Genomic DNA, 21,662 nt, shown 5'->3' on the forward strand with positions numbered 1-21,662 from the left:
CAGCCTAAAAAGTCTCAGATTGTTTTTTTAAATAGTTTCCTACCATTGCACCTGAACAGAATCAACAAGTTCTGCTTGGGTTAGGTTTTTTATACAAATAGGTGCATAAAAGAGAGGGGTGAACTCCTTTATCTAAACCTTAAGCTCTAAGGTAAAAGACTAAGATGCCAACTATTAAAGCATGACTGCACATCTCAGATTCTCACTTACTTTCCATTTTTCTGGTAATTACAGAAGTAATTCTAAGAATCATCCATCATCCTGATGAAGATATCTTTACAAAATGTGCCTACTTGTTTTTTCACTGTACCATGGGTGAGAGGATAAGCATCATTTCAGACATGCAAGATGAACAGTTTTTTTAAACCTTAGATTACCCAGACAAAAAGACTCTCAGACAATTAGGAGAGAAAGAGGGCAGAGGGTGGTAGAACAAAGAGGGAAGAGGCACTGACCCAGCCTGTTTATCTCACTGGAGAAGAGAGCAGGAATACATTCCAGAATAGGCAATCATTTCAATCATAGCATCTCACACAACCGATTTAAGTTTGCCTCGCCTTTTGCAATAGGAACTGATACGTTTTAGGTGGTACTCAACTCAGCAATGCCAGCCAGTCATCCCACCACCTTGTTGCTGTCCCTGCACGAGACAAGAGGCTCCTGTCCAGGGGGAGAGCTGACAGAGGTAGGTCTGCAGCCACAGCTGTCCTTCCCCCTAAAAGCTCAGTGTCAGTGTCCTGCCCCCTGAAAGCGCTCACCTCCACCATTGGGACTCAGCCATGAGCTGAGGGGCCAGTCCTGAAGGCACACAGACAAACTCAGCTGGCACCACTTTAGGTTTTTAACTGTGTTACCCCATTTTTCTTCAATGTTTTTCTCCAGTCCTACTGCTCTGTGGTAACTACTCCCCCTCCTGCCCTTCAGCCCTGCAGGACTACCACAAAAGGAAAACAACTGCTGTACAATACAAAGGCAAATGACAAACTAAGCAGCTCTTAACATCACAAAAGAATACAGCAATAAATCAGAGGGATGAGGAGGGAAAAGGGCTGTAATTTATCTTGTTTAATACCTCTCCTGTATTACAGCACATACAGTATTTCAGAAGCAGTATGATTTTAAAGATAATTACCCCTTGCAAACTGTATTCCCTTTTTACCCACCTGTGATGAACTATTTGAGGCAACTCTAGAGAATGGCAGTCCAAGTTTCATCCCACTGGCCAGGCTGGCCCCCGAGGGATGACTCTGTCCTGCTCCCTAACACTTCTGTCATCAAATAGCATAGCCTCTCAGCAGACAACTATCTTGCTGTATAATGTAGCCCTGGGCTGGCCATACTGACTCGTTCTAGACAACACCAGGGACTGCCTTTGCAACGCCTAAACCAAAAATAAAGTATATTAAAAAAATGTATTTGTCCTTATTAAAACATGATGCACAAAAAGCATTTGATAGTCTACTGATCTGTGTACCTACAGCTGCTTTGATTTATATTATGCTGGTATAAAATCAGCAAATGCTTGAAATAAATACAGGACTCTTTTTTTTTGTAACAAAATGCTTGAAAGGTCACTTAGTAGTACACTGCTGTTGAAGAAAACATTATTAATCAGGATGTTACCTCATGTTTTTATTTGAGTATCTTGTTTCATAATTTAGGATCCACATTTTGAATGTAAAAAATTATACTGAGTGTTTGTTTCCCACTGACCTTACCACCAGATTTGCTCATTCCAGTTTGAATTAATAAGGCTATTAAATCACTCGGCATTTGTCCTCATGTAAACACAGTCACAATCTGCTGCTTCACTCTTGGTCACTTTACACGCTTCCTCACAGACTTTTCTTTGTATAAAAGGCATCCTCTGTATAAAGACATACCTTCTGGAGAGAAGATAAACTCCAAACTGCAAAATTTACCTTGCCAATAGTACTGAGTTGCTATCTAACGCCAAGGATGCAGAATTTATTGGCTCTGCTGACAGCCACCATGGATTTTAAAACTCCACAAGCCAAAAAACATTCATCTAAGCCATCATGTGGGTTTTGTGCTGTGCTGGATCTAGATCTGTTTTCTAAATCTTGGACTCTGCCTCACCAGTAAGACAACCCCAGGGAAACCAGTGCAAAACACAGATACAGCTGGAGCCCTGCAGAAGCTGTAAGGATTCAACATAAAATGTGGAAGCAGATATATGTGTGTGTCTGCATTACAGATACAGGTATGCATGCATCATCAGTTTAAGAGGAAAACACCTTACATTTAGAGGAATTCATTGACAAAATAGTAATAACAGAGTGAGAACACTCAGTTGTTCCAGGTTAAGAAGCAGGAAAAAAAGGCTACTGCAAGGAGGAAGACCTTGTAGCTTTCTCCTACACTCCCAGTTTCCCACCCAGACTGAGCTACGGTATGCCTCTAGGTGTGCTTGGGCAGTCTACAAAATTCTCACTGTGCCCTACTAATGCACTAGCAAACACATCTGAAACAACAACAAAAACCCCACCTATTGAAACTTGTAACATGCTGTAACAAGTTATTACCTGTTTTAGTTGCCTATATATTTAACAAGTTCCCATACAAAGGTACCAACAGGGCCTGAGCATAAAGAAAGCCATGCAGGTTACCTGGTCTTTTGTAAGATAAGAGTGTTTTCCAGTGGGTTAAGAGCTAACCTCACCTTGTTTATTCTACTGTGAAAGTGAATAGTCCTGACTGTTCTGTTTGTATGGCATCATGCTCTGAGTATTCTGGAGGTTTCTAAGTGCTGGTAGAGACAGTCCCCACTGTCCCCAAAGGAGTTTGGAGAGGCCCAGAGAAGGTGGCTTTAGTCATTGATTGTCACAGCGGAGAGCAAGCACAGCTTCACGTACATCAATAACAGAAGCTTGTATTTTATAAATATTCATCAGAAAGTGTGCGACCCTCAGGGTTGTCCCTACACTTAGGGACACCCACCATAGTGCCTGCTCAGGCAGTGCTGATGGAGAAGCTGCAGGGTCTTACCAAGGCTTCCATCTCATCCACCCACCTGGGTTTCTTTGCAGGAAGGGGCTGGTGTGCAGCCAGACCATGCCCCAGGACCCATGCAAGTGAGCCAAGCTGTGACCTTGCTCTGCTGTACAGCTGCAGCCTCCAGCAGCTCCGCAAGCACAGGGACAAGACACAGATCTCCACAGCCAAGGAGCTTGTACATGACCAACCTTATGCAGCTGAAAGGTGACAACGCATCAACAGCAATGCAATTATTATCTGTGTTAGCACTGTTAACTTGCAGCTATGGAAAGACACCATGCACTAACTCCTGAACGTGACCAAAGTCAAAATGAATGTATTTGCAAAGCGTTTTGCCAGTCAGAGGGAACACAGATGACTGACTGCCTTAGCTCTACCATCTGCTAAGCTTCAGCAGCCCTGTGATGTTCCCAATACCGTGTGGCTTATCACTGCTGATACGGACAGTCAACCAAAAGGTTCCCTCACTCAGGGCTAAAGTGCTGTGTTGTTGTACTGGAGAAAACCACAAACCCATAACCAAAGATTGAAATGTATATTCGTAAACTACACATGTCTGGGCTCGTGCCCTGGCAGTGACCCAGCTGGCAGGGAACAGCTTTAATCCACACTATAAAACTGCCTCCCTTTGCAGAGTGGCCATGTCCAAATGGTCTATCAAAAATTATTCCTGGCCTATCTATGCTCACTCTATACACCGACAGCCCAGATCGAGTCCCAGCACCAGAGGAAGCTCTCTGACATGGTTCAATCTCTGCGCAGGCATGGCCCAAGAGAGCAGGGCAGGAGGCAGAAAGACAGGCATGGCATTAAGGTCTCTCTAAGAAAGTTACTCATGCTCTGCAACCAAGCGAGAAGACATGAAGCAGTACTGTCAAGGGTAAAGCAAGGGGGCAGAGAGAAGCATCTTCTTGGGTTAATTCTGCTTTCATGGTTGTAATAGAGTTGTGCTGTCTATTGCCTCACCTTCAGAATGCATATGAAAAACAGAAAGAGGCTCTGGCCTGTGACTGAGTGGGCCAATTCTTTAAACCTGCACAAAAAAGGTATTACTACATTTTATGGTGTATTTTTGCCCAAGCTTTGTGAAATACTCATGTAAGAGTGAACTTGTGTGTATATGACACAGTTTTAACTCACAACAAAAACAACCGACATTTATCATTAATATCTTAACATTAAATAAAATTAACATTTTACCCACAATAGGACAGTCTTTCCAAGGTATTCTCAGTCCTACTGATAGAGTCAAGCTCCTCTCAAACTGGCTCCAAGCTTCACCTAACCTTCAGCTAGATTAAGGTCAAATGTCAGAAGATTCAAGGTACCACAAGTCAGGCTGATTTATACATTTGTTACCATTCAGTGCTGTTTTCTTACAAAGCAGACACTGGGACTGCTTCTCTGAAATTACATGTACACTTCAACTAACAAAGCTGAAGCTACCAGAGCGATTTACAGACAGTAGAAAACACTTTTACCTACTCGCCAGCACACACCAGTCAGTGGAATCACATGTCCAAGCAGTTACACACAAGATGACTTGGTTCTTTTCAGTGACAGCCAAACCAGTAAATCTCTGAAAATGCAAAGGATAGTTCTCCTTTGGCCACTCTGTTGTATTTGACTTGCAACAAATTTGGCTGTTGGCAGTCCTTAGCTCTGTGAGAGCATGGTAACAGTGCCATCTTCATTGCATATTTTAAACCAGATTTGTCAGCTCAGTATATTTTTCTATTTTCACTCCTGCACAATTCTTCTGATTCCAGAACAAAAACAAAACAAAAAAACCATGAAGGACTTGTTCTGACACAATGGGTTCTCTGATGGCTGCAGTAACCCAGTTACTAAGGAGATTCCACTGTCTCCAAGCCCCTCTCTCCTGGTTCTTCTGGGACAAGAGAACAGTTTGACATTTTCCTCAACTTTGGAAAGGCACATGAAAAAAAAGGAGACCTATAATCTACCAATTTATTTTCCTACCTTGAGAAGGCTAAGAAGGAGCTGTTGCAGCCTGTTTAATCTTTTTCCTTTAGCCCAGAGAAAATGATCTTTCCAAAGGAAAGGAGCTATTCCCCTCACTCTTTGGCAGAAGGTGAACCCATTACTCCTTGAAAAGCAATAGCAGAAGGGATATTCTCATCTCCAAAATAAAACACTAACAGGGTGTGTGTAAGTTGGGCAGAGCAGAAAGTTCAGGCTGCATAAGGATTTTCGATAGAGGTTGGCTCTGCCAGCAAAAAAAGGTACTTGTCATTTTCCATTCAGTTAATGCTGAGCATTTTTCATTCCGTTTTACCTCAGCCAATGACTATCCAACCAAACTACTGTTCATCTCCTCCTCCTACTTAATGCAGAACATTAACACTAGCTTCTAATTAAAGAATTCTCACAGGAGATGGAAATTTTATACCACAGAAAATATTTGGGTGGATTTACACTACTGTTGCATTTTATTTTTCATTGTGTGAAAAAACATCTGTAATCTACTGCGCCTTACTCAGCATTTATACCATGTTCTTCCTTGTTGAGACCTTAATAACGTTAATAATATAATAAACTTGAAAACATCACTTAAAAATTTAGTGTATTAGCCTAACTTTCATCACCATAAAAACCCTGAATATTTTTGTCCTGAAACGTCACATCAGAACAGCAGAAACACTATGTCTGGCTTGCAAAATACATACCTAAATACCTGAGCAGTCAGGAACTTTATACATCAAAATTGAAATTTTGTTTCCTGAAATTATTTCTGAATATTATCAAACCACACTGTTAAGCTTATTTTCATGACCTGATATAGCACTACTAGCACAGAACATGACCTAAATTGGCTTATTGCAAGAAAAGCAAAATACCTTACTTCTCTTCAACTCCCAGCTGTGACAATGTAAATGATGAATGACCTCAAAGCCTTATTTGTAAAGGCATGAAGTCATTAAGTGCTGGGAAATGGAAAGCCCTTCCAAATGTGATCCAAAATGCAGGAATTCACCCGTCCACTCCTCTCCTCCTCTTCACTGGGGAGAGCAAGGATGTTCCCTGTAGGGAGATCTGGGTGCTCACTCTCTGGGTAAGGCATGGGTGACAGTTCTGCGATCGCTTAAAACTATGTGCAAATAGACACTAATCCTTCTCCTCCAATACTGAATCTTGAAGCTGTGAAATCTTTTTGCTGGAAACCTATTATTTCTTAAAACTATGAGAGTGGGACAAATTCCTGCTGTGGAAATATCAACTCCACCCAGATTCTTAGCTCTGCTCATGGCAGCACACTGAAGGCATGACCTCCTTAACTTTGATGCACACTTCTGAATAGAGGTCACTTCAGCTAATACTTTTAGCAAGACAAATGCACCACACCATTATAATAATAAACGATATGAGAATTTGGCACAAAATGCTATGATCTGTGAACTAAGCTACATTAAGATAGATAAAGCAGCCAGGAAAAGGAGAAAAAAAATTTAACTGTAGCGAGGGAGTGGTCTTCAAGGCAGCTCTTAAGTAAATATTTTTATCAATTTTTTTTAAAGTCTTCTGTGAGGTTTCGCAAAGAAAAAAATCCTAAACCCAACCCCCAAAAAATCTTGAGAGCAAAAACTCGACACAGAAAGTAGGGATCATGCACAGATATCAAATATTTTTGCAGATTCTCCATTTGCTAAAGTTTATTGTTGTTTTTTTTAAGGCTATGACTGCTCCCACATTCCTGTCTCAGAATCTACTAAAGCTGTGCTGTTGGCAAGTATTGCTACATTACTTTTAAATGACATTTAGTCCTTTTGCTCTTGGTACTCATGAACAGGGCTTCAAAATTAAAGGGAACTGCCCTCAGAGATTGCAAAAACAATGGAGACCAAAACCAAAAAAAGTTCAAACATTTGCATTCTATCTTAAGATAAATTCCAAATTCCAATTTTATCACCAGTTTGCTGTTCTCACTAAATCCTTAATAATAAATGAACAAAGTTTCCAAATTGACTGCAGAAAATTTGTCCTTGATATCTACATATTTTTATTTTAATATTGTTGATATCTACATATTTTATTTTCATTCAGATGCTAATATATGAGCATTGTTTTCTTCTGATATAATGATAAGCAAAGCAGTATTTTTTTAACCCTCTTGTTACAAATACTAAAATTTGAGAAAGACAGCGGGATGAATGTTGATCACTTGCCTCCTCAGTGCAACATTTGCTACACCAGTGGGTAACAGAGTCCCATTGTGACTACAACAGCAATTCACTAAGCTGCACAGTGAATAGTCTTCTTACTTTCTGATGCAGTATCAACCATACCTATACAAAACTATAAAGTGAAAATTCCAAACAAAAGAATAAAGCTGGTACAGTAAGCGCTCTGACAGGATTTTAGCAGACCTCTTGGGAATGAATGCCTTGTCTCATCAATGAGACAGTGCCACTGGCTGAGGAAGGTAGAAGCCCTGGTGCTGAGAGCTGCCGTGGCGCAGGGAAGGACCCCGTCAGATCAAGGACCCTTCTAAACCCCCAGGATTGCTCATGCCAGGAAGTGCAGAGGTTCAGGGAGATGGAGGAGAGCAACAGCACACCAGCACACAGACACACCCCGGGGGTGCAGGAGAGTGTTAACACTGAGACACCCACCTTGGTCTCAGAGGTAGCACATGGCATTTACCAGCCCTATGCTATCACTGCTTTCAGAAGACTCCCCTACTTCCCATTAACAGCACAGGGCAAAGATTAGTACTGCAAATGCAAACTTGCTCTCCTGATACCTGGAATGGCATGATATGACAGAATTGGCAGCCATTCCAAGCCAAAGAGCAAGATTTCTTTTCCAAACTCCTGCAATCTTTTTAATCTTTCCATAGAAATGAAGCAGAGATAGCAACGCTGTTTTGACTGCAAATGCTTCATGTAAAAATAAACTCCTAAAGACTTCAGACAGAAGGCAAATTTGCCAGTCAGCAAAACATTTGAGTACATGCTTAGTTTGAGAAGTTTTGCTATCTGTTGTATGCAATTATTCTCTTGGATCACAGATGCGGGCTGGGTTTTGTAAGGCTGAGCTATTTTGCAAATCATCTCACTTATCCTACCATCCTTTGACCTAAAGAGGTACTCACTGTGTTGACTATAGTGAGGTACAAGACAATTGCCTTATATGTTTAACTGGCAGATGAGAAAGCTCATGCTTGAAAAATCCTACCCTTAGTGGCCGACCAGTTAATCAGTGAGACAAATTCATCACAGCTCCATCTGTTATATGAACTCAAAGACTGCCAGCAAGACCCAGGCCAAAAGCTATGTTACTTTAGAGAAATTTTACTTCGTAACACCAAGGTAAACAAAATACATCTTACAGTTTCCTTTCCGAGCTACCACCATCCAACACAACCTAGTTTTATCAATTTCAGCTACAATGTAAAGTATTTTCATCCTTCTGACACAGTCGTTCTGTTTAAAATACCTGGCAGCAGGAAGGCAGTGATTCATTGAGTTACATCAGTGTCAAACAACTTCCAGTGATATAAAACCAGAGCACAGCAAAGTGAACCTGACTCACTGGATCTTCAGACAGAGACAATCCATTTTAAAACAAGTTTGGAAGATGAAAACAGATCAACTATAAGGAATATCTTCAAGTGTCAGTCCTAGTTTATCAGTCCAGAAATTGTTTTGAACATGGTAGTTTACATGGTAAATTCAATTCTGGGTTTGTTGTATTTTATGACAAAGGAATTTGCCTAAAAATGGGAGATGTTCATGCATTTGTATTCAGGTAACTCCATATTCATAAAAGTCCATTATATCCTTTAAATGAAACAAACAAACAAAAAAACCCCAGAAACAAAAATCAATTTCAGGGAGCTTTTTTTGCCTGTACCTAATCGAAGTTCAGAAGTGTTGAGTATTTGGAAAAGGTTATCTGCGTAAGAGAAAACTTGATCATTACATTACGAAAAGAAAATTGCAGATTTTGGAAACTATGATATCTGGGGTTTTTTCCCTGCTTTAGTGTTTTAGCTAGTACAAAAATATTTCCCATTCCTCTAAGACCAGATGGCTTTAAGTTTTAGCCTTGTGGACTGCAGCAGCAAAGCTGAAACAGAACTGGAAACACAGAATTTTCATTCTGATGAAATTGTAACAGTTTAAAAATGTAATTTCAGTTCATGAGACCTGTAACAAAACATTCAAAATGTGTTACAGCAGGAGGCTCTGCTCTCTGGAGGAAAAAGAGAGAAAAAAGTTTGTCAGAATGTCTTGTCAGCCTTTTCACCTAGCAAATTCAGGATTTCTGAAAGGTTATGACACTGGCCCAGCGTCTCCATGTAGGCAACTCTAAACCAGAAATTTCAGGCTTCCAGACTCACCTGAAAAGACATTCTAGAAGACCTTGTCATTTTAAGATCTGCATCTTTGAATTGCCAGAAATTAATCAAACTTTGTAAGTTTTGTCACAAAAAGTCTGAGACTTTTTTTCATGGAATTATTTTACTTAAATTGTTCCATCTTCTTGTAGTGCTGTTCAGCACTCAAGGATACTGAAAACCTTCTCTAGAAAATGATGCCATCATAGGTGTTACAACTGATTCAGAGCGTAGCAGCATGATCAACACAAAGCTTGGCTTTGCCATCTGTTCTCAGGCAAGGAAAAATGCTAAGCTAACATACCTAAGGGCAGATTACTCCTGCACTAGTGCTTACATTTGTTACACAAAAACCCAAGTGCCAAGCATATAAAAGTTCTGTGTCAAGACACCTGAAAAATAAACGCTTAAGAACCCTCATGGATATGTAAGTTAGAAGAAAGCAAAAGAAATTTCTTTCCTGCATGCTCCATAGCTTGGATTCAAACATGAGGAAACAAAAGGCATGGGGTCATATGCCACATGGACAGGTATGACTCTGCATTGCGGAGTTCAGACACTTTCCTCCTAAACATCTCACAACAGTAAGCATCTGGCATGCTTCTTCTGTTTTCATAGAATCATGAACTGGTTTGGGTTGGAAGGAACGTTAAAGATTACCTAGTTCCAGCCCATGGGCAGGAACACCTTCCACTAGACCAGATTGCCACACCCAACCTGGCTGTGAACAGCCAGGGATGTTTCAGGGATGGGACATCCACAGCTTCTCCAAACTAGCTTCTCTGGTTCAGAGCTTCACCACCCTTAAAGTAAAGGATTTCTTCCCAATATCTAATTTAAACCTACTCTCTTTTAGTTTAAAGCCATTACCCCTTGTCCTGTCACTATTATGCTTCTATTATACCATCCTGCCAATTGAAGAAGAGAGTAGATTAATAAAATAATAAGATCCCCATTCTGGGGAATATAATAGTGTTCTTTTTTGGTTTGAAAAGATGAAGACCACCAAATCACAGGGAAGACAAAATGTGGCCCAAGACCTTTTATTATATAGTCTGGACAGCATAAAAGGCACCATCCTCAAGAGTCGCTACTTGCCACTGGAGTATACACGCTAAATTTACAGCAAGAACACAATAAAATTGGTATCTTTCTCCAGCTCTGCATTCAGTCATTGGCAAAGATTCAACAGGAGCTGGCTACACTGCCAACCAATACCCACAGATGCAGAGCCTACCACCTCTCCAACACAGACTCATCATGGTCCTCCAACAGCAGCTGATGTAAATCCCAGGCTGTATCAGTCCCCCAGCAGCAGCCAAGCCTGCCAACCCAGCTCAATCTGCACAGCTGCAGGTGGGTAAACAATCAAACCCGCCCCAGCAGCCTCAGTACCCTGTACATCCCAGCCAACCCATGTGGCCCCAATGGCAGGAGAATCCCCACCCGGCCAGGTATCCCATGAACCCACCATCCTGTCTGCTCCTGGACACACAGCTGGAGCCACGGCAGTCCACCAATAAGAAAAAGCAAGAAGCAGCAATAAAAAAGCTTCTCCTTCATACCTGCCTCCCCTCAGGCAAAGAGTGTGATAGTTAAATCACTCTCTCAATCTCTGTGCAGTCACACTCTTGTCAGGTCGGGATTGGTTTACATCAGTTTAGCTTCTGCCAGATTGGAGCAAAAGATAAAATTTTAACAAATTTGTAATTAAGCCAGATATCTGATCTGACAGTCCTCTCTCTCTCTGTGGAGCTGTGATATCAATACAGCCTTGAGTCTGTCCTGTCAAAGTTCATTAAGTTACATGGAATTTCAGAGGAAGAAATGTGTATTAACAAACTGTGCAATGCTGTACAAAGGGAAGAGTATACCTTGCAGGACCTTGCATCCTACAGGAAAATATAAACAGAAACATCATGGCCTTTGCAACAGAGAGTTAATAACATGTCCTGTTATGTTTAAAAGAAACCAAGCATGCAATATAGTACATGCTCACTAAGTGATTCAGAAGGCATGAAGATTATAGGAGCTTCTTTTAACAGTGCAACAAGCTTACACAATTTTTAGCTCACTGCTTTTCTCCCCATTTCATACTTTAAGCTCACTGATGTTTTTACTCATAAAAAGGCCAAAGAATTTCATTCCTTCAGTATCTTTGAACTCATTTCTTATCACCACTAGAAGAGAGACAAAACACAAACCCCATCACCACTGCACGAGAGCTCTCTGTAAGGCTGGTTTTAATTCCTTTTTTTTCCTTCTCCTTCAGGATTAAAGATCAGGAAACCAGAAAAAAAAAAAAAGCTGAAGCATTTCAAGCATTTTCACTTGCTCTTAGAAATCAATCCATCTCCTGTAGTCAGCAGTGCATACCTCCAGTAACCCTCCTCCTCAGGGAGCACTCTAACTAAAAAAACAAAAGTGTGTAAAAAGCATAGAATAAAAATACTTTCAGGAAAAAAAAACTAAAACCAACCAATCAACCAACCAAAAAACAAACAAACAAAACCCCCAACCAACAATTCTTTTATTGAACTTTGGATTTAAAACATGAGCTTGAGGTTGTTACACTTTGTACCGAAAACAGCACAGTGATTGAACTGAACACACTATCCTGAAAATTGGTCACACTGGGGTTTGAAAAGCTACAATAATATACCAAATTATAAAGACTATCTGATAACTTTAATCTGAAAAAATTACTTAAAATACAGAAATATATAATCCACACCATGTATGCATATTAGACAGCAAGAATCTGACACTGCCACAAAGTATCCTACACTTCTAATAAAAACATAGAGAATTAAATCTCCATGGACTCTTTCTAGTTTTGTTTTTGCAAATTATCCAAGAACACAAGGCCATACTCATTCTCTTACTAATTAGGAAAGAAAAAAACCTTTTTTTCTGAGAGAACTGAACTTAATAAAAAACATATTATTAAAATCACTAGCTTCATGTCAAAAGAGAGCCTTAATAATTTATATTTCTGTAAATAGGCACACTCACACAGGGACTTAGTAACTATAATACCCTTTAATTAGGCTTATAATATAGAAGTTAGTACTATTCAAGTCACAGTGCCAATTCACAGGCTATACCAGCATCCTCAACAGACACAGCTAAGGGAATGGCAGGAGAGAGGTATTTGCTACCAGTGCAGTGAGGACTATCACTGTGCTGGCACGCTGGGAGAGGATTTCTGCCACACTTGTCAGAATTCACTTTCCTAAAGAGCCATAAAAACAATGAAAGTGTCTTCAATCTTTTCAGTAAAAAAGATCTTGTGGAAGTCAGTGCCACACTGCTGTCGGCCTGCTTTGACAGTAGAAGTGCTACTGGAGCTCTCTTGGAGAAAGGCAGCAGAGCTGGAGATGGGACAGCAGAGATTCAGCCACCAGTGGTGAGCATTGGCTGCTAAGAAATCCCCCAAATGTGTCCTAGCAGTGAGCACAGGCTGAGCCCGCAGGAGGTACACCCAGGCACAGGCTCACAGCTTTGCTGCTGCTCACTGCACACTCACACCCCCACAGATGCCCACTGAGCCTTGCAGAGACTGTATTTCCAGTCCCTTAAACATCTCTGTGCTTTTGCTTTATTCAACAGGAACAAAACCACCCAGAAATGACAGGGTTCACCTGGAGTAGCTGCCTCCATGTCAAACCTGTGTTGCTGGCAGCAGCGTCAACAGAAGCCACCTACACCGCCTGGCTTTAGGTCCAGGCACCAAACTCTGACCCTCTTCAGCATCACTGACAAAACTTCAAGGCATAATCTCTTCTGCTCTCATCTCCTTTATGCATGATGCTGAAGATTAGTTCTTATTAGCTTAACTGTCAGGGCAGCATCTCCTGAAGCCAAAAGAAAGTCATATTTCTACTACCAAATCCACTTTTCATCCAAAATATTCTGTATTTTTAGAATGCATGGCAATTAAAAAAAAATAATTTTACTCTTTTTTTCTGTTTTAAAAAACAAAGAAATGCGAGAATAACAGCAACCACCTAGAGAGAGAAGGAGGGGAAAAAGCTTTACTTGACTTCAAACCAACTGTTTGCTTTTCCAAACAAAGTGAAACCTAACCTTTACATTATGCTGCCCATACACACAGACTTTCATTCTACATAATGGCAATGTCCCCCTGCACGGATGCTCGCTCAAAAAAGTGTAAATGGTATCAAACATTTCAAAATAATGGTATGACAAGTGTTCCTATTTAAAAAGGAAGGATCTTATACACTACACCAGACATTTTGCAGAACCCCATTATTAGATAATTCTTTAGTGTCCATTCCAGCCCTAGGAAGCTACACACAGCTCATCTCAAAGTCCTACAGAGAAGAAGTATGGACAGCTGGAAAGGAGCTATTGCAGCACTGGGGATCATGCACTTCAATTCATCTCTAACTTCACCGCACGGGACTGCCCCACCATGTAACACAACACAAACAGAAGAGTTTAAACCTCTACTTGCCTGCCTTGAACTGGTCCTGTATCTGCCTCTGGATCTCAAAGAGCAGCTTACAGCAATGGATGTTTACACACAAAACACAGGAGGTGCAGTTCACAAGAAGAGAAATGCAGCAGCAATGGGGGAAGAAAAACCTCCTTTCCAAGAGATTACTCAGAAAAAAAAATTAAAGAAGGCAAAAACAGAGGAAGACAATTAAAAAAAGAAGAGAACAGTATTGGTGGGGGGAATGGTAACAATAAGAAGTATTGGACAGACAAAACTTTAATATTGATTAAAAGGTTACTAACCTTACAGCACAAGCAGAAGCAAGAACACCGAATTCAAGTGGAAAACGTTCAGCCTTATTTGTTCTTAGAGCTAATTTGCAAGTTAAGACCGGACTGAATGCCTTCATTTGTTTCTGAGAACCAAAGTGAGACTTTTAGAGAAATGAGAATCAGGAACTGGTATCAGAAAAAGGAAGATAAAAAAATAGTTCATTTGAATGAGACTAGAAAAAAAACAGAGGCAACAGCCCTCTGCATGTAGGCCAGTGGATCTGAACGGCAACCAAAATCTTACATTATCAACATTTTGAGGGATCTGTGCATCTTCTTACCTATTGGCTTACCATGAGAAGACTTTCAAGGTCGCAAAGGACAGCTCAGAGCCACAATCCACTGGGAAGCCCACTGGCACATTAACCATTTGTAAACACAAGAAATGCATATCTCTGAGTCCATGCTTCTGAAAACCTGTCTCCTAAGACGGAAACTTCGCAAGAGGAAGTCAACTCTCAGTTACATGTCCATGTTATTACTACCTTGCAATGACTTATAACTGTCATCTATGATTTCAGAAGGTCCATTTTCATTATAACCCTGACAAAAGACATGAAGAGACAAGAGAATGATAAGTGCAAACAATCTTTTTCTTTCACACATAGTTCACTTCTACAAAAATGCTCACTACTCCAATGTCACTTGCTCCAGAATCCCTTCCCCATGTATTTACCACTTCTAAATTTTGAAAGCAGCATTACCCAGTTTACTAATTCCCACCTGACACAGAATTATTCCCTTATTTCCTCACATATAAGCAAGGAAGAACAAAAGGTAAGCTCAACTTACCATGAAGCAACATATCCACTACTTTCACACTCCTCTTTCAGATAAAAAGTTACACGCCTGGATTTAAGTTCTATTCCCTCACCTTTACCTTTGTTATACGGCCTTTCACATCAGAAGAAGGCATACAAGCATAACATATTTGCATGGAGCAGACAACTTGAGGAAAATCACCTGCATCTTGCCGAGCTCCTTTTTCTTCCTACAGCTACTGACTTATGGCTGGGAAAAAGGAACCTCTATAAATGCACATCGTATTTGGCATAGGGCACTGCTGAAACTCAAGGTTTGTTGCTGCCTGCTCCGAGCTTCCCTTCCCCCTCCCCAAGCTGAACCCCTTTGTTCCAAGCGCGGGCAAAACCAAATGTAACTCAAACTCTTCAGCAGTGTCTGACTGGCCGGTCACCCTGGGTCTGCCCCCAGTCCTCCCCTTTCCCCTTCTCTGAATAAAAGAGAGGACCAAGGCAGGGGGAAGGGGGGGGCCGCCCTCTTTGGCTTTGCAGCTCTTTCTGCGAACATCTGTGAGTATCTGTTTCTTTTGAAAGCTTCTAATTGGGGGAAATTAAGCAAGCTAAGAGCTATATTTCTCCCTCTTTGCTTCTACTGGTGGTATTAGATTTGCAGCTACCATTTTGCCACTTTTAGAGCTACTGAAATGCTGGATTGCCCGGGCTACCTCTCTAGGCTGGTCGAGGCTTTCTAAGGCATTGAACTACAAGCCTAGCCGGTAAAAAGCTGTAAGTATACCCCCACATCGGTAGAGAGAAACAATGCCTGAAAAAAACCCTTCATTTTGTTTAGCCACAGGCAACTGTCTTTTGTAAGCCAATTAACTGGGCAAAAATCCTGTAAGAGACTGAAAGGGACAGAATGGGGAAGAAAACCAAGAGGGGAAAAATGACAGGAAAAGAGTGGAAACCTCCAGCAGATTGTAAGGGACATTACATGACCAGCCTGCAACCTGAAAGAAGATGGAGGAACTTCCCAAGATCCAGAATCGAGTTGGGCTGAGAGTGTGAGACATGCTGAATATCCCACTAGAGACAAGTGAAAAAAGTAGATGAAACTTTGGGAAAAGCAAAGGCACGCTGGTATAAAGCAAAGAATAAAATAGAGAAAGAGAACTTACAATAAGAAGATGAAAATTTATGTGAGACTACATGAAATTAATTGAAATTCATCTAGAAAGCAAAACAGTTATGATTTCCCCAAGGGATTAATATCTCTGTTTCTCTTGATACAAGTTCACATGCAAAGACTATTTATTATTGTTGCCTAAAAATTTCAGCAAAGTACAAGTATTCTCAAGTCTAAAGCATCCATGGGAAATTTTATCTTCTTGACAGCTAAAATCAACCAAATTGCAAAGTCTCAAATATCATAACATGACGAAAAAGAACAGCATGAAGTGACTCAGGTATTTTTTTTCCATCACTTACATTCTACCATCAAAGCCATGTAAAATGACTGAAAAACATTCTTTTAAAAACAAGAGCGTTAAGAATCTTTTGGGGCCCCACAGGGATTCCTAGCAACTCAGCTGTCTGTGGAATACAGCTGCCCTGGGAGACTTCATCTCTTCACCAAGCAGGAGTGAAGGGATCCCATCAGATACTAATTGTCCAGACATAATGTTACCAGCAATAAGATCAATTAGAAAATGATCTCCTGAGAGAAGTATTGTGCCATTAACTTAAATGAGTCTGCATGTTATCATATGTTAAGGAGTGGAAAATTTCCACAGAACTTAAAAACTTAGTGCTTGAAGTCCATTTAGATCCCTGTAATCTGATTAGGTCCTTGATTAATGAAGAGAAAGAGATCATTTTGAAGGCCTCTAAGGTAGAGATCACTCCCCTGCAGCTGACAAAGAGAGAAGCTCACAGTTAGAGCAAACACTGAAGAGCCCAACTGGAACATGCTGTTTTGAAAGAGGCAATTAACAGAAACCTTAACTGCAAGGTCAGCCACCCTCTTGGTTCCTCCCACCATTCAGGTTCCCCTCCCAAACTCTCCCAACTGCGTGGGCAGCCCAGAAGACAGCAACTGTCCATCCAAGTGCAGTATCTCTATGAAGAGAACCACTGGTAAGATCAGGAACATGGAGATTTCCAGACACATGCTCTTTTTTCACATGACTTAGTCTTTTAATTTTGTGTCTGTGCAAGGAGTGTTATTTTAGGCCCAAGTGAGCTCCTCCTTAAGTTAATGGTTACGCATACACCGTTAACTTCAAAAAGCATGCCTGCTATTATTATCAGATCATATGTTCTCTCACATCTAGTTATACAAAGCATGAACTCAGATCAAGTTAAGCATGGCACAAGGGACAACAGTTTTAACAGTAAAGACTAAATGGAGGGGGCAGAAAAGATCAGAAATATGAAGATCAAGGTTAAGGAAGGAACAGGAAACGCACACCTCAAGGTGGAATTCCTTCAGCCCTGGTGAATGTCAAGAGGTGCGGATCAAATTCCCTTGATCGTACTTTGTAGAGACAGGTAATGTACTTATTTATTTCCTGAGCAGCCCAGGATGCATCCAGATGCTTAAATAGTGTCTTCCTTTATCCTCTTCCACAGATGCTTGGGCAAGATAAAACTGGTGGCACTCAAGCATTCATAAAATGAGAGAGGAGTCTTCCAGAGAAGAACCGGAGCAGGGAGAAAAGTCAGTTCACATTACAACCCACAAACAGAGGAAGGAACTGTAACAAATAAGTTCTGTGCCTCATGAGCTCTCATAACAGACACAGTCTTCCTTCATCAGAATATGGATAAATTATCTCAGTAAAGTTTCTGCCTTGGTGTAATATGCTAATCTGTAATGATTAGAGAAATGTAAATATTGCTGTCATCTTCAAAGCACTGCACAAACAATAACTAGCTAATCAATGAACACTGCACTGGGGACTGCTAACACAGGATTAATGTGTTCATAAGGTGTGTAGGTGGCTAATGTTCATGGTCAGCATTTAATTTATGTGCCTGATTTCACCTTCCAAGAAAGGTCACTCCCTTAAGGCAGGTCATCTGTCTGCCTGCAAGGGAAGGGTGAGAACCAGGAAGCAGTGGCTGACTCAGTGCCAGACCCCGCCTGACAGTGGAAAAAGAAGCTTCAGAAAAGCCCTGGAATGGTCCCAAAACCTCCCCATCTCCCGAGCCAAGTGAAGAGAGGGAGAGAAAACTTTACAACTTAGGCGGGATGAGGCCGGAGGTGGCTGACATTTCAAACAATAGCATGCTAAATGGGAAAAGTAAACCTTGGGACACAAAGCAGGTCTGAAGCAACTCAGTGATACAGCACCTTGCAAGCACCCAGAGAAAAAGTGGGCATGGGCAGGAGAGCACCCCAGTATTTCTCTTTCAAGCCATCCATCAACCCATGTGTTCAGGTTGTCAGAGCCAAAGAAACCTGGCACCACCTCAGCCAATGTCCAGGATTTGTTATCATTTTGAGAACCTGATAATCTGTCTGATAAGACCCTGAAAGGTAAGAGATGCAGGCAATGCAGCACTATCTCTCTGTGGGTAAATAGTTCCTGTCATTACATGCCTGTGAGCACATCTACAGCCTGATCGGGATGACCCATGAGTGACCAGTCTTAAAATACAGTAAGACCACGTTAATAAGTCTCTAGACTGACCACGTGCACAGCAAATCAAGATTTTTCTTTGTAATCCCATTAACTGGGAGCTCTCCAGTTTAGCTTTCCCCAACCTGCCACAGCCATCTCTTCTTTCGGACCACATCTTGCCCTACCCATTTCTGAGGTCCATTCTGAGTGGACAGGTCGCTCCACTGCCAAGCAGCTGTTTTGTAACAGCAAGGTAACTGCACAGGATTATCTAGATGTAAAATCTTAATTGGTGAAAGCTCCTGTACATTCAGCTACCATAAAAAAACCCTCCAGCTTCTGTTCTCAATTGTTATCTCCTATGTAACATATCTGTTAGCAGAGTTTAGCAATCAACAAGTGGTACTTTTAATTTGACCTATAGATAATGGTCCCAAATGGTCTCAGTTTGAGACAAGTTTAGGAGGAAATCACCCCAAGACAGTAAGCTAAAAAACATTATGTGGAATGATTATGACTGAAGGCCATGCTGTTACTCTTCAGCAAAAATCCCCAATGACAACTAGAGAGACTCAGGCATCTTGGTACAACCATTTCCCCAGTCTGCTTTCATTTCCAGGCTAAGATGCTCTGCATTGTATATGCTGGGAAGAGAGGGCCAGTCTTTGATCATCTTATCTCCCAGCTTGTTTTCCACCAGCCCAGGAGCACAGCTGCTTGCCAAGGGAACCTACACTCTCAACAGTGCAACTTTCCTGCATAACAAAGGAGGCATCCTTGACCCACACTCCTGAGAAGAGGAATCTCACTGCAGATAGCAGAGGCTTTTCCATGGCTGCCTTTACTTCTGCAGGAAAAGCAACACCCTGGCAGTATGGAAGCTCTCAAAAGCTGAGGGCTGCTACACTCTTACAGCCTGGCTTTATTTTCACCCCTGAAGAAGTTACAACCCAAATCCATAATGACTTCACAACAGTGTGACATGGTAACAGTTATTTTTGAGAAAAATTAGTATTTTGACAATGCATCAGAATTTGGCTCTGCTAACACAGATGCTCCATGGCAAACACATCTAGGAAGGGGTGAACAAACGGCTGCTACTCTTCAGTGACTTGTGTTAGGAGTTCGCACTGTTAAATTTAGGTGGCAGAAGCTGCATTTCTTCATCAGTGAGTGTTATAAGTGCAGTTGTTGATGCTCCTCTCCTTATTTTGTTCTCCTATCAGTTTTGCTAATAGAATTCCCCATGGTCAACAGCAGCTTCTTCCAACAGAGATTATTTCCATGCCCATAAATACATGGAGAGCTATGTAACCACCCAGGCTGCACACAATGCAGTGAGAGCTATGGAAATTCTTTCAGTCAGAGACTTGGTGTGTGCACAGTTCAGACACCTCACCACCACCACACAGGCAAAGTGGCAGTGATAAACCCACTGCTTGGCCATGATGCATGGGAAACAGCAGAAATACAAACCAGGATGAAAGACTTGTCAGACCTGTGAATGTAAATAAGCATGGCTGTAAAGAAGTGACAGCTCTACACAAGTGCTGCTGTTACATTAGATGTTAAACACAGCTCCTTGTAAAACTGCATGTAACTATCAATATTTCTGGCAATGTAGATTATATAAATACTTAGAAACAAAGGCCAGGCCTCACTGAAAACTCTCCAAATGTCTTTAGGTTAAAAAATACTGCAGCCCTTTGTGCTGCAAGGTTGGGCTCACATTTAACACTCCAGGGTATCATATATCAAAGAGAGCTGCCTCTTTCAAAGAGCTGAGTGCCTTTCTTAGAAAGCTACCAGAACTGCTTTCCTTCTTTTTTTGGCAGTTTCATGTAACCAAACTTATCATACGCAGACATTAGGCAACAGAGATAACACTCCATAACTCTCCATATAGTGGACCAGGTCCTGGATAGAAAGACCTACTGCAACTGGTCCAAACAGGACTGCAACTGTCAAAAGTTTCACTCTCAGGCTATGACCACAGCTGATCCAACAAATTCGAATCCAACTGCTTTTAGAAGAGCATCAATTATTCGATAACAAAAGTCAACATATCTCAGTCACCCCTTATCTGCAGCTAACTCTTTTTTAAGTGCACTCTTACATAAGGCTACAGATTTCACATTGACTCACCAGGTTTCACATGCTATGGAAGAGCTTTTTCCAGAAGCTCCAGCAATACAGCACCATGCTCCAGTATCCCACACTACATTCCCACATACCAGGCACCCCCTGGACATGTCTTCCAGGAACCCCCACACAGGAGGATGGTCATAGTGCAACACTGATGTTGCCAAGGGGGTTTTCTTCACCGGACGTGATCACGGGATGCTTAAGGGAGTCCTCGAAGAAGGCACATCCTCCTCACCACAGCCTCACAGTGTGACCTCTCTGCTAGCCACAGGATAAGGAGCTCACTGCACAAAGCCCCATTCCTTAGGTAAGGGAACCAGTTAGGAAGGGGTTGTACCCACCAGTGACTGCCCCACATGGAGAGGAGAAGCCCCTCCCGAGGTTTGCAGAGCACCCCCTCTGTGTGTCCCTGAGCCTTCCCAGCCTGGCAGCACTTGCACTGACATCTTGAGCATCACCTCCCCAGACACTGACTCAGCTCCCTCCCTCTCCTGCTGCAGAGGATTTAGCATCTCTCTTTGATGTTAGGCTGCACAGAGAGAGCCAGGCGACATCTCCTCTAGATCTCATGCTCTCATGTTCACTGCTATGAAGCTGTGCAGTCTGGAGGACCCAATCTCCCTGCTTCTGCTTTAGTTTGTCTTTTGGGTTTGTGTTGAATATAACAACCTTTTACCATTCAATTTAGATCAGTGCCTTTAGTGGTGCATTAGTACTAAACTACAGAATGGAAACCCAGTCACGACTACAGTTTCAATACATGACCTTGTTGACGGAGCAAAATCAGTAGAAACTAAATCAGATTTTCTTTCTACCCAATAAAATTCAGTGGTGCCTCAGGTGAGCTTGTGCATCTACCTTAGAGAATGACAAGGGCAGTGGAAAACAAATACTCTATCATAACAATGTGAACCCAAGTCATGCCAGCTTTCCTTTCAAAGACACAGAATGCTGAATTTAATGTTTGTGGAC

At 41.5% G+C, this 21,662-nt stretch overlaps 1 protein-coding gene across 4 annotated transcripts in view; it reads right to left on the bottom strand.

The window, feature by feature from the left end:
• The window catches only part of ARHGAP6 (Rho GTPase activating protein 6), a 314,794-nt gene that overhangs the window by 78,224 nt on the left and 214,908 nt on the right, over positions 1 to 21,662 (bottom strand). The window contains exon 1 of one of the 4 annotated variants that reach the window (XM_019282999.3): positions 14,473 to 14,492. The exons of 2 other annotated variants lie outside the window; for them this stretch is intronic. In XM_019282999.3, coding sequence (XP_019138544.1) covers positions 14,473 to 14,475 — 3 coding nt within the window. In that variant the 5' untranslated portion in view covers positions 14,476 to 14,492. Of the gene's footprint in view, positions 1 to 14,149; positions 14,231 to 14,472; positions 14,493 to 21,662 lie in introns of those variants that run through there. One more of the 4 variants, XM_010394390.4, reaches the window with a different exon arrangement.

The sequence above is a fragment of the Corvus cornix genome, chromosome 1 (genome assembly GCF_000738735.6).
Source record: "Corvus cornix cornix isolate S_Up_H32 chromosome 1, ASM73873v5, whole genome shotgun sequence".
NCBI classification, from domain to species: Eukaryota; Metazoa; Chordata; class Aves; order Passeriformes; family Corvidae; genus Corvus; species Corvus cornix.